Source organism: Solanum tuberosum, unplaced genomic scaffold, assembly GCF_000226075.1.
Source record: "Solanum tuberosum cultivar DM 1-3 516 R44 unplaced genomic scaffold, SolTub_3.0 scf00158, whole genome shotgun sequence".
NCBI lineage: Eukaryota > Viridiplantae > Streptophyta > Magnoliopsida > Solanales > Solanaceae > Solanum > Solanum tuberosum.
Genome location: NW_006239083.1, coordinates 507,430 through 520,870, shown reverse-complemented (window position 1 = coordinate 520,870; position 13,441 = coordinate 507,430). Strand labels below are relative to the sequence as shown.

General features: G+C 31.1%; 2 protein-coding genes across 2 annotated transcripts; one reads left to right on the top strand and one right to left on the bottom strand.

Annotated features, from left to right (window-relative positions):
- Window positions 1–1,275: 1,275 nt before the first annotated feature.
- LOC102600830 (3-ketoacyl-CoA synthase 11-like) lies at window positions 1,276–3,810 on the top strand. The gene is made up of 2 exons (XM_006353582.2): window positions 1,276–1,484; window positions 1,668–3,810. Exon 2 carries the CDS (start codon window positions 1,895–1,897, stop codon window positions 3,434–3,436), a length of 1,542 nt encoding a protein of 513 aa, XP_006353644.1. The 5' UTR covers window positions 1,276–1,484; window positions 1,668–1,894; the 3' UTR covers window positions 3,437–3,810.
- A 3,673-nt stretch (window positions 3,811–7,483) lies between these two features.
- LOC102600504 (EG45-like domain containing protein) lies at window positions 7,484–12,732 on the bottom strand. Its single transcript, XM_006353581.2, has 4 exons — window positions 12,550–12,732; window positions 9,126–9,238; window positions 8,455–8,755; window positions 7,484–7,709 (listed from the first exon to the last, which is right to left on the bottom strand). The coding sequence occupies exons 2-4, from the start codon at window positions 9,235–9,237 to the stop codon at window positions 7,703–7,705; spliced, it is 420 nt and encodes a 139-aa protein (XP_006353643.1). The 5' UTR covers window position 9,238; window positions 12,550–12,732; the 3' UTR covers window positions 7,484–7,702.
- Between the last annotated feature and the right edge of the window lie 709 nt (window positions 12,733–13,441).

Below are 13,441 nucleotides of genomic sequence, written 5' to 3'. Positions count from 1 at the left end.
AAAATTGGATGTAATGTGAATTAGAAAATGGAGGGAAATTAGATGAAGATAAATAAAGTTTACTTATCCCTCGTTAATAGTGAAGATTGAATTTTTTTGTGCTTTTAAATATAAATACTTTTTCTAGCTATTAAAAAGTTAAAAATACTATCTTTCTTCGTATTATTATTGTCGCTCACTCGGCTTCACCCTTGTTTTATTTTCACTAGTTAAAGGCTTCAATTTTGTTTCATTTTTCACTAGTTAAAGGCTTCAATTTTGTTTCATTTTCACTAGTTAAATTAATTTATTAACTCGCTAAAAGAAATTGATAAATTTATTGAAGGCTTCAACTTCGTTCTATTTTCACTAGTTAAATTAATTTATTGGTTCGCAAAAAGACTTAATAAAATTATTGAAGTGTGAAGTTTCATTACCTTAATAATTCACTAGTGAAATTAATTTATTGATTCACAAAAGGAACATAATAAAATTATTGTAGTGTGAGATACCGTCACCTTAATAACAAGGACACTCAGTGAATTTCAAATTCTCATTAAGAAAATGAAAGTTTAATTGGCCAACCAATTAAGCTAACAAGATTATTTTTTTAAGAAAAAAAACTAATAAGTTTCTCACTTTTTTTTAGCATATATATAGGGATGTAAATAATTTCTCCCCTCTAACTTTGTTTTAGATGCATTTATCTAATAATTATTATGTCAAAATATATTCACAGATGAATTCAAAATTTGAAGATAATAAAGATATTACTATCTTTAACATAGTCATTAATTACTAGCTATTGCTCTCTTGCTTTAATTACTTACTCTATAGGTGATAAATTAATCTGTCAATTAATAAAAGTAATAAATAAAAATATACTAACAAATAAAATCGAAAAGTTGCTTTTAGTGTTGTAGATTCTGGCAGCCAGGCTGCCACTATCGCCAACAATACACGTTGGCCAACAAGTCAAATTCGATAGGCTCTAAGGCCACGAACCATAAAAAATTTATTTGATAGTCGATATCTATATTAAAATTTAACTAAATTTGATCATATAAAAAAATTTCATTGTAAAATATTTCCTAATAAAGAATTTTTGTAAAAAAATTTAAACCCGAGACTTGTACCTAACATAAATGACTATTATCACTCCACCAAAATCTAAATCGATCGCATTCTAAAAATCTTTACAAAACCAAAATTCTCTTTTTTAAACTTCACATCCATCTGTAACCCTCCATTTTGGAGTTTCAACGTTTCTAGATTGACTGTTTTATCCCTTTCGCCTCTGCCCCCACAAGGCAGTGTACAACTATACAACAGTGTTGTAATTTCTCATTGTTGTGTGGCCTTCTCCATGCACTCCTACCCTTTATTTATTAGTAACACCTGCTTGATTATATCTATTTCAAAAACAAACAAAAAAAAACTATTCTCTCTCCTTCACACAGTTCATAGGATTCTCCGTGGAGGGCTCTTTCTGGGGTTGACATAAGGTTTGTTCTTGATCTGGGGTTCTGTTATTCTCTCATATATGCTTGTTTTCAAATGGGGTTCTTTGTTTTTTTTGGTTCTGTTTAAGTTCTTGAGAATTGGGGTTTTTGTGCTAGATCTTATGTTTGATAGTAATGTAGTTCATGTACATGAAGTCTGACTGTTCCTTTTAATTTTGCTTGCAGGGGTTCTTGAATTCTGGATTGAGTGAGGTACTTGTTGCAAACTTTTGGTGTTTAAATCCAACTTCCTGATAGATCTGGTTGTTTTTAGGAACCCCTTGTTGCTGTTAAACCCTTAGACCTTATAAAAATTCAATCTTGAAATAGTAAAGATTTCAATTTAGTACCTTTGAGGTGTTAGTTTTAGTGTTAGCGTTGAGGTGGGGTCAAAGTTATTGAATTCCATCAAAATGAGTGAATCCAAACCAGAAGCCCCAGTTAACAACCCTCCTCCTTCTTATTCCAGAAATTTTCCTGATTTCAAACAATCTGTGAAGCTGAAGTATGTGAAACTTGGTTATCATTACCTTATTACTCATGGAATGTACCTATTTTTATCCCCGCTAGTTATTGTCCTTGCTGCTCAAATCTCTACGTTTTCGCCGAGTGACCTATATATTCTTTGGGAGCAGCTTAGGTTCAATCTCATATCTGTCATCATATGCTCTACCCTTTTGGTCTTCCTGTCTACCCTCTATTTCCTAACCCGTCCTCGCCCTGTATACCTTGTTAATTTCTCGTGCTATAAGCCTGAAGATGCTAGGCTATGCACAAGGAAGATTTTCATGGAGAGGTCAAAATTGGTTGGTTCATTCCCTGATGAAACTCTTGAGTTCCAGAGGAAAATTCTTGAGAGGTCTGGCCTTGGTGATTCAACTTATCTCCCTGAAGCTGTGCTGAGGGTACCACCGAATCCTTGTATGGCAGAAGCACGGAAAGAAGCTGAGATGGTTATGTTTGGTGCCATTGATGAGCTCCTTGCTAAAACTGGTATTAAGCCAAAAGATATCGGAATTCTAGTAGTAAATTGCAGCTTGTTTAATCCAACACCCTCATTGTCTGCAATGATTGTGAACCATTACAAGCTCCGTGGAAACATTGTGAGCTACAATCTGGGTGGAATGGGTTGCAGTGCTGGTTTGATCTCGATCGATCTTGCAAAAGATCTTCTTCAAGTCCATCCCAATACCTATGCTTTGGTGCTCAGCATGGAAAACATCACCCTGAACTGGTATTTTGGGACTGAGAAATCCATGCTCCTTCCAAATTGCTTATTCCGGATGGGAGGTGCTGCTGTAATGCTCTCCAACAAAGGATCTGAGCGAAGAAGATCAAAGTACCAGTTGGTGCATACTGTCAGAACTCACAAAGGTTCCGATGACAAGTGCTTTTCTTGTGTTTACCAAATGGAAGATCCCAATGGAAAAGTTGGAGTATCGCTGTCAAAGGATTTAATGGCAGTAGCTGGTGATGCTCTTAAAACCAATATCACTACATTGGGTCCTCTTGTGCTTCCCATGTCCGAGCAGTTACTTTTCTTTGCAACGCTCGTGGGAAGAAAATTGTTGAAGATGAAGATCAAGCCTTATATCCCAGACTTTAGATTGGCCTTTGAGCATTTCTGCATTCATGCCGGTGGCAGAGCTGTATTAGATGAAATAGAGAAAAATCTGCAACTCACTGACTGGCATATGGAGCCTTCAAGGATGACATTGTATCGATTCGGAAACACCTCAAGCAGCTCCCTTTGGTACGAATTAGCTTACTCGGAAGCTAAGGGAAGGATCAAGAGGGGAGACCGAACATGGCAAATAGCATTTGGTTCAGGGTTCAAATGTAACAGTGCAGTTTGGAAAGCTTTACGATCAATTAATCCTGCCAAGGAGAAGAGCCCGTGGATGGATGAGATTGACCAGTTCCCCGTGGATGTTCCAAGGGTTGCAAAAATCTAAAAATCCAATGGAGCTTTCATTTAGCTTAGTGTTCCCAACATCGCGGGTGATTATTCTTTATCAGTTGCAATGTGCTGTTCAGTTGTTTCCTTGTGATTCTCAAGCTAGTCTATAGCTGATCTAATTCTATGGAGAAGCTTAGATAGGGAATTGTACTTGCTCTCAATTGTGTGCTGAGAATCAAGTACGTGTTCTTCTCATTTTTATGTTTGTGGAAATTGAGTTTAGGATCATTGACTTGTTGGTAATTTGGAATTCAGGGGGTAATTGCTGAATATCTATCAGTTAATATCCATGTACTATTTCTTTATTCATGATTTATCCGAGAAATTGATATTCATTGTTCACTGGCTATATGGAGAACAGTTGTGTTATTCTTCTTTCAACCCCGTCTCCTCGCCCCTCCATTGAAACCATTACATGGTGTGGCTAGCTGCGAAATATGCATACCCAACGAATACTACCCCTTATTGCTGATTACGAGATACTAAAGAAAACGAAACAAAACTCTCTTCCTTTTCTTTTTTGGAAGAAAATTTTGGTGAAGAAAAAGTTGAAATATACCTGTCAACTTGTTGATAATAGGATAAAGTTTCATGAAGTTGTCTACTTTCTTGCTTTGTTTGTCTAGGAGAAAGGGAAATGGAGAAGAAAGGTAAAAGTTGTACTAACATTTTAACTAGGAATTCAGGGAAAAGTGAGTTTACCATGTGTTTCATGTATTTTCGTGTTTCAATCAAGCAGCTACCGATAAAAAAAAGGCAATCCTGTGCCCAAAGCATCTCACGTTAGCGGGGTTCAGCAAAGGGCTGCATCCCAAGAGGTGTGATGTAAACAACCTTACCCTGATGCAAGCATTAGCATTAGCTTTCACGGCTCGCAATACTTGCATTACTGTTAAGCAAAGAAAAAGGGAAGTTCTTGACATCTAAAGTTGGAAATTTTTATGGGCAGAATGAACTCAATGCTTTACTTAATTCTTGAAAATCCAGAAAATTAGGCCTCTTGTTGTAAAACTTTAGGCAAACTTTCACATTACCAGAACACATGTGAATTTAGGTAGACATGGGAAGTACTCATTAAACCAAAATGACAAGTTAAGTTATTAAGTTATGCAGGGCAAGGGCCAAAAGCGAACAATATCACTAATAAGCATTGGTAAGTTAACAGGTGAGTTTTTCTTCTAAAAATATTATTTGCCATTACACCTTTATTCTAGTTATCTTATCCTTACAATGCACCAAAAGGGCGTGTCCTTAAAGGACACAAACCTTAATCTTATCACACAGTTCACATGATGCCCCAAAATGGGTTACATAAACTTCAGCCCATTGCACCAAAAAGGCATGTCCAAAGGACGCAGACCAAAACAGGTTGTTCCATGGGCCAACTGTAAAATCAGTTAACGTTGATGTTACTGTAAAAATGTTTTTATAGAAAATATTGTTCACCACCACTAATAGTTTGTACCATGGAATAGTAACTATTATCAACAATTTGTTGGACATGAGTGCGGCCTAGTAGTCAATGAAGTGGGTAGAGGATCATAAGTTCTAAGGTTCAAATCTGAGCAGAGAGAGAAGTACATGTAGGTGACCTTTTCCCATCTGCTCTAGCATTGGTGGATATAGTTATCTGGTATTTGTTGTTGGTGAAAAATAATAGTTACTCAATAAAAATAGTCGAGTTGACTGAAAATTGATCCGAACATCACGATCATTAAAAAACACTTGGTTGGACATAAAGTTGCACAAGTATATGATAGAGATGATGTGAGGGGAGCTAGGGTGAGTTGTATTAGTAGTGTGTGGTGATTTTATTAGGACTATCAAGGAGAAACAAAAGTTCATACGTAACTAAGAAAAGGTCACACGTGGTATATATTACTGAAATACAAATTAATGCTTCAACTTATTTTCTCTATCAATCAGTATTTTTTTTAAAAAATTCTTGTTTGCAGTTTGTTGATAACATAAAAATAGTTTTAACCTCGATGATTTCTCTCTAGATACAAACTACAAAGGGTTCTTCCAATCAACATTAACTAGTTTGAATTAGGTATGGAGAAAATTTTATTGAGAGCCTCACTTTCGAATAGGCCTTGCAATGTGCGATTCGAATTTAGTTGAGGTTTCAATATGAACTCTACTCTCCGAACACCGAAAAATCACATGAAAAAAGGTTAATTCAGACAAAACAAAGGAGAGTTTTCCATTTGAAGTTGACTTGGTCGTTGCTTGACCAAAGAAAACTAAAATAGTTTCAATTTAGAACTATTCGTCAATTAGGTGTAGCCAAATAGCCCATCCATGCAAATGGCAACCCTTCAACTTCCAAGAAACATCATAGATATATATATACACTATAATATAAACATTTGTTCGTTTTTTACTATATGAAAACCACATACTTTTCTTTTTACACTACAACAAAAACAGTTTTTAGTAGCAATAAATATGCACATTAACAAAGAATAATGAACGCTTTATCAATATTAGTTAATCGTCATCATATGCAGTGTTGCTACAAACTTTAGCAATATTTACAAAGAATGCTAAAATGTATTTGTCACTAGTAATTGCTCTAAAAGAATATATTTAACGACAATTATTCTCTTGATGTTAATTAATTACTGCTAAAAGTTATTTGTGATATAATAATCCTATACATGCCTTTTATTTTGTAGTTTCTTTTCCTGTTTAGTGTTTACTATTGATGTTCTGGATAATTTTAAAAAAAAATATATATAACCAATAATATAGGGAAAAATTGAATAAAATAGCAAACTATTAATTCAAATTAAATGTTATAACCACAGTTTGATTTAATTGTAACTCGTAGCAAACTGTTGTCATTCGCCTCTCTCCCTGAAATTCTCACTCGCCACTCTCGTTTCTCGCTGGCTCCCTCACCTCTCTCACATTTATACAAACACAAATGTATAAAATTGTATATAATAGCAAACTATTAATTCAAATTAAATGTTATAACCACAGTTTGATTTAATTGTAACTCGTAGCAAACTGTTGTCATTCGCCTCTCTCCCTGAAATTCTCACTCGCCACTCTCGTTTCTCGCTGGCTCCCTCACCTCTCTCACATTTATACAAACACAAATGTATAAAATGTGTTTGTGTTTGTATAAAGTGAGAAAAAAAATGTATATATACATAACTTTTCGTTCGCCTTTCTCCCCCAGAGAATTTCGCTCGCCATTCTCCCAGATCTCGCTCGCCACTCTCACTCGCCTCTCTTACTTTATACAAACACAAATATATAAATTGTGTTTGTGTCTGTATAAAGCGAGAGAAAATTGTATATACAAATACAAATACATATGTTTTCGTCATATACACTTATAATTATACAAATACAGATCTTCCCTACCCAGTTTTCTTTTGTCTTTCTCTCTTCCTCGCTTTATACAAACACAGATTATACAATTGATTCTTTTGTATATGTATACCGAAACAGATTATACAATTGATTTTTTTTGTATATGTATACCGAAATATACATATTAATAGTCATAGCAAACATAGAGTTTATGTTTGCTATGGAGCGTAGTTATACAAACTATGATTATAACATACAAATATGATTTTTACGTTTGCTAAACCTTAAATTTGGTCATTATATAGTCCCTGGAGCCCATTTATGTCTTACTTATTGACTTATTGATATAGTTCTATTTTGGAAGTAATGTTTTTTTTATTATGTTTTTCATTAAAAAATTTTTATAGGTATATTAATTTTTAAAAATTATTAATTTTTTTCCATAAAAATCGATGTAATTTAAGTGGATATTATAAAGTTTGACACTCATAAACCGAATCCATATTGATATAAAAATAATCTGATCAAACAAAAACACGTAAAATATTCTAATTTAAAAGTCAAACTATCTGAATTGATATTTACAAACTTGCACAACATCAATTAAATATTTCTCCTCAATGAATACGTAGATAGTGACCATTTAAGGAGTACTATAAAACAAAACAATTTGTGTATAAGATAAATAAATAAGATAAAGACATTTGCCTGCATATGAAGGTGTCCCAATTTTCTTAAATAGCTGCTAATCAATATTTTGTTCGTTTACATTATTGACAAATTTTGTCGATTCAACGTATAATTAGTCAATGACTAATATTAATAACTGACGGATTAATCAAAGATTCATTCTAGAATATTATAGATATAATTAGTCAGATTTTCTAGAATATATAGAATGTCATGACTCCCACGTCCTGTACCAATATTTCTACACCCTGCAATAATAAAGCAGACAGTTCATATCCATCAGTTTCATAATATACAAATTTCTTTTATTTTCTTTTTTTAACAAGATATATATGATATTTAAGAAATAATTATAGACAATTATCCATACTAATTGAAATTAGTAACATGCAACAACAAAAATAAACATTCTATGTCAGGTAAGTCGCACTGATAGTGTAAAATTTTCATTAATTTGCCAGTTGATATATAAGTTAAATACATTAAATTTATGAGAATGAACGTGAATTTAGCATGAAGGAAAATCTTGGAGCAACGATATAGGTCACAGGTTTTAAATTTGAGAATCAACCAATAATGCTTATCATTATATATAAAAAAAAACAAAATATAGTGATAAACTAGTTTTTATCGTCAAATCGAGTTTTATTGTTGTGTATGTCAGGATAGGGTAATAGGTTGCCTACACTACACCCCTTGATCAGGTGCGGAAATCTACATGCGTATCAAAATACAGTACATTAAAAATAATTTTTAATAGCAATTAGTTAATGATAATAGCTTAATCATCGCTAAATATGTTTTTTTAAAAACAATTAACACTCTTTGTAAATGTCCCTAGAGTCTATATCGACATTGGATCCAATGACAATTAACTAATGTCAGTAAAAGTTTTAACTCCATGTGCATGCTGCTAAAAGTTGTTTTTGTTGTAGTGATACATGAATTTAGCATATAAATTGGATCTAGGAAATATAAAATAATATTACTTACTGTCTGAAATCAATATTGAGTGAAGGTGTATTTGGAAGAGCAATGGCAGCTAAAGCAGCATTAGAAAGAACCATGGTGGTTCCTTCTTTAGTTGGTCTTGATTGTGATGTTTTTGCCCTATCAACTATCTTTATTTGAATTGTTTCTCCAGCTTTACATGCTTTAGGTAACACTGAATTAATACAACTGATCAAATATTGTCTTCCACATGCTGCTCCATTGTCCCATATTCCTTCCCCTGCTGCTGCAAAGAAGTTGCTTGATGGGAATTGTGTTGGATCATTCCCAAAACACTCCGTCGCTGCGCCAACAATATATTAGTTGTCATGTTTCACTTTTCGATCAATAGAAAAAAGTCAATTACTACATGGATATAATTGGGACCATCTATTGTTTGAGGTGGTAATGGTTGTAAAATAGACAAATACAAGGGGTGATTAATAATTAGGTTTAAGGAGATCTGAATAAAACGAGTCAAATTTAAAGTCGATTACATGAATTTTCACTCTAAGACTAATATAGACAAACGTGATATGATGTATACATTACACCTGGCCCCCGCTTGTAATGTAGGTAGGTTATCTACATTACAATATTTCTTTAGATGTTGTAATGTAATCCAAGATGTTTCGTGAACTAACGAGCGAAAAGTTAATTTATTTGTAACTTACGTGTATATGGTGGCTTATACTGGCTGGCAGTTCCAAGATCAGCTTGTGATGCATGAAATAGTTGAGCAAATAAGAAGAATATAGGCAGCCAAATTGGTGAAGCCTTTGACATCCTAAAAAAAGCAAGAAAGTTTGATATAATTATATACAGTATTTAGGCTTGGTATAATTTGCAGTCTTTTTGACTTTATATATACATACATATACAAGAAACAATGAGTGTGATATGATTAATTATTTTTAAAAGAATTTTTGGTCAACCCTTTTATAATATACAAATTCTCAGAGTTCACTTAATTAATTAATATCATGATTAAAATTTGCACCTAATAACTCTCACCTCTAAATTCTCCAGTTTCGGCAAAACTCTATGTTTTGATTAAATCATAAAATGATGATATACATATCAAAATTCAATATCTTAATTCACAAAATTTATAACGTTTAAATTTTGAGTTTGTCACATTAATCACATCTAATAGTCAATTAGCTTCAAAGGAAGAAGGTATAATATATATATTTCTTTTTTTTTTCAGTTTAAACATTAATGGACCATGGTAGATTTCAGTTTATAAGACATCACATTTATTAATTGGACATCAATTCAAAGTTTAACTGCTTAGTATTTTACTTTTATGAATCTCTCACATCTAGAAATTAAAGAGAGAAAAAAAACCTACTTTGAACATACAATTAATATGTAGGGAAAAAAATAGGGGAAATGTACCTTTCAATAATATTACATTTGAAAAGAGAACATTTAATGTGCCATGTAACACAACTTTTCACATAGAGAATGGAGAATCATTTATAATTATTCAAGACTATAAGAACTAACAAACCAGCTATACATACTAATAATAAATGTAACTCATGTATATATATTCTCTCGGTTCACTTTTACTTCTCACTTTTCGAGAGTTAAACAGTATAAATTGATCAACATTTTAAGATGTATTTTTTAATTATATTAATATGAGAATAATTGCAATTTATAGTATTTTTGTATAGTCTTCGAACATCCAATTTTTAAATTTAAACTATTAAATTAATTTTAATTCAATTTAATTCTAAAGTTTAGTCAAATAATTGTAATGTGTACATATTAATTACAAAAAATTTGAGATTGACATTGGTTTAGCAATGTTTGACTTTCTTTTAATACTAGTTTTTGAGTTTGAGTTTTTTGCATGGCTACCTAAAAGTTTCGTATCTGTATAGTCAGTTATTCATAGAATAACTGAGGCGGATTTAAAATTTAAAAATCCTAATATTGAAATATGTTCATGCATTCTAGAATTATGCAACTTTTTTAGGAAAAGATTATTCGAAGAGGTATAGGGTAATAAGAAGACCATTTCTTAGTGCATGTGAATATAGGTGGATTAATAAATATACAAAGAGAACAAGTCATGTGAAACAAAATGAAGAAATGTATAAAAGCAATTTTTTGGGTCAATAAACGGCTGCCGATTTCTTAGAATGTATTTAATTTGGCTACAATTAATTAATCCATACTCTATAGTCTATAGTAGTTCTATGATTTGTTTTCGATCGCAATGATCGTGCCGAAAAACTTAAAGAATTCGAGATATCTAATTAAGAGTAAAGCAGTCTCATCTAGGGGTGTCAATGGTGTGGTTCGGTCAATTATTTTTTTAAAGTTATATCATCCCAATTTTTCAGTTATTTTATAATATATAACCAAAATTACATTTTTTTAAAACCATCCCAATCATATCGATTTCTCTTCGGTATCGGTACGGTTCGATTAATTTTCGTTTTTTTTACTTTTAAAATATCACCTCAAAATATACTACTATTAAAGTATTTCTTTCGCAAATATGTTCTTGAAGAAGCACTTTAATTCTTCATCAAGAAGACAATAATGTAAAACCATATTACCGTATTGTTTGATAGAGTATCTATTACAATATCTTTTAATTTTAAACTTAATTAAGTAAAGGTTAATGAAAGAGCAAAGACCCAAAGTTGTCTAGTCACTAGAGACCTAAGACCTATGTTATTTTTATATTTATATATTTTATGTTAACATATTGTTAATGTATAAAATATATTTACATGTAAAGTTATTCGGTTCGGTTCGAATTTTTTTCTATTTTTTTCATAAATTAGAAAGATCATTCCAATTGTTCGGAACGGTTATACACTTAAATAAAAATCTACGTATTTATTGAAAAAATAACATAAATCGGTTAACCTTATGTGGCTTAATATCCACTATCACGTAAGTACATTGTTGAACTTACAATCAATATTCCTAAGAATTTTTCGTTAAATTTGGTGATATACTTCAATCACATAACAATAATCTCCTTAATTGTACTTTCTGTTTTTATCATTCTATTCTAATTATGTGTATTACATTTTAATTATCTGTCAAATCATTTTTCAATATTATTGAGTCAAGATATCGTAATTATCAACATTTAATCACCACAATCTCATCTAATCTCACATTAATTTCATTGTACTTTGTACTAACAAAACTTTAAGAATATGTACTCTATTTTTCTTCTATTTATCTTAAAATCTTATTCAAATTTTTTTATTGACACTCCCACTATTAAATTTGAAGACTCGATCAATACACGATATAATTAATTCATAAAATTGTAAATACTTCATATACATACTAAAGTAAGTTGTAAGTAACTTTTTACATTTAATTAAAAAGTTTTGGTCAAGGCTAATCATTATGTTAACACACACTAAAACAAATTAGTAGTCTACTCTACACCAAAAAATAATTATTATCATGCACATGTTGTATAGGTAGACACATCAAAGCACAGTCTTTAAACAATTCTCAATTTAATTATTGAATCCCTAAAATCAATCAAAAATGTGAAGGATTTATCGGAGTGATGGACGGTCACTCAACATGGATGGCCAGAGAAATTACTATTTGTCTAAAAGCAACTTGCAATTTTTAACATTCTTTATATAATTCGATCCTAAAGTTTGGGCAGGTCATGGATTCGCGCATTTATCAACTTAATATTTTTTACTAATTTAATTCAGTTTGTCTAAAAATTGTGCGGATATACATCACAGATTAATTCATGAGAAATCTTATAGAAAAATATATTAGATACTCAAACCAATTATGAAATTTTTTTAAAAAATTTTAATAAGAATTGAACGAGCTAGTTATGCCCCATTTGTTAGGTGCCGATTTATCTCAACTAACAATTGATACGCTTAATTATTAACTCATTTGACTCGTCCATTTGACACCCCTAATTTTCGTCTAAGAAGATTTGCTAAAGATTTGTTATTAGCCTACAATTTTGTGGAACCAATCAGATGAAATTCACAACAAAAAAAAAAAGGAATTGGGAAGAATATTGGGGTAAAAACTATAAAAAAAAAGAAGTCATAAATTAAGAGAAAGACATACCTTGATAAGCTTTTGATATAGAGATCTAGATGAATAATTCCTGCAAATAATTGAAGAATTAATATTAGATAGGTGATTAAAGAGTGGGCCTTAAGGACTTAAAAGGAAATAAAATAATTGAAGAATTAAGATTAGATAGGTGATTAAAGAATGGGCATTAAAGGACTTAAAAAGGAAATAAAATAATTGAAGAATTAAGATTAGATAGGAGAATAAAGAATGGGCATTAAAGGACTTAAAAGGAGATGAAATCTTGAAATTTAATTGGATTAATAATTATGAGATTTTTAGATATCTTATTTACCCCAAAAAAGAAGCTTAGAAGCAATCAATTTAGATACTTGATTGACGGATGCTTTCACAACATTAAAAACGTAACCTTATGAGCAAAAGTTAACAAAAAAATGGTATACGTGAGTGGTAAAATTAGTTCAGAAAAATATGATCCGTCTAATTTATTTATATTTAAGCGGTGATCATTTATTTATTAGTTTAATCTATTTAAATCGTCTAAAATATATCTCAACCTACCACCTATGAGACCGTTAATATTTTGATTTTACTGATATATTAATTATGTTTATTGGACACTTTGCTTCTTTCATACAACCGTCTATTCTAACAATCATATTAAAATCATTGCGTAGTGAAGGAATAATGAGAAGGTAATTTTTTATTTTGCAATTGCTTAATGTGTAAAAAAAATATATCTATAGTTAAATCATATAAATAAGTAGTAATTGATCCAAACGTAATATTTACTACTTTAATACTTCTTTCGTTTCGGTAAAAAAATTTCTATTTCAGTCAATTTTAAAAGAATAACATATTTTCTATATTTAATATTTTAAGTATAAAATATTTATTGTAAATTTAATAAGACGATTTATAT

Excerpts from the sequence above, each read along its gene's own strand:
- LOC102600830 (XM_006353582.2), top strand. The coding sequence starts at position 1,895 with ATGAGTGAATCCAAACCAGAAGCCCCAGTTAACAACCCTCCTCCTTCT.
- LOC102600504 (XM_006353581.2), bottom strand. The coding sequence starts at position 9,237 with ATGTCAAAGGCTTCACCAATTTGGCTGCCTATATTCTTCTTATTTGCT. Across the intron at positions 8,756-9,125 it reads GTATAAGCCACCATATACAC|CGACGGAGTGTTTTGGGAAT; the intron begins GTAAGTTACAAA and ends TTGTTGGCGCAG.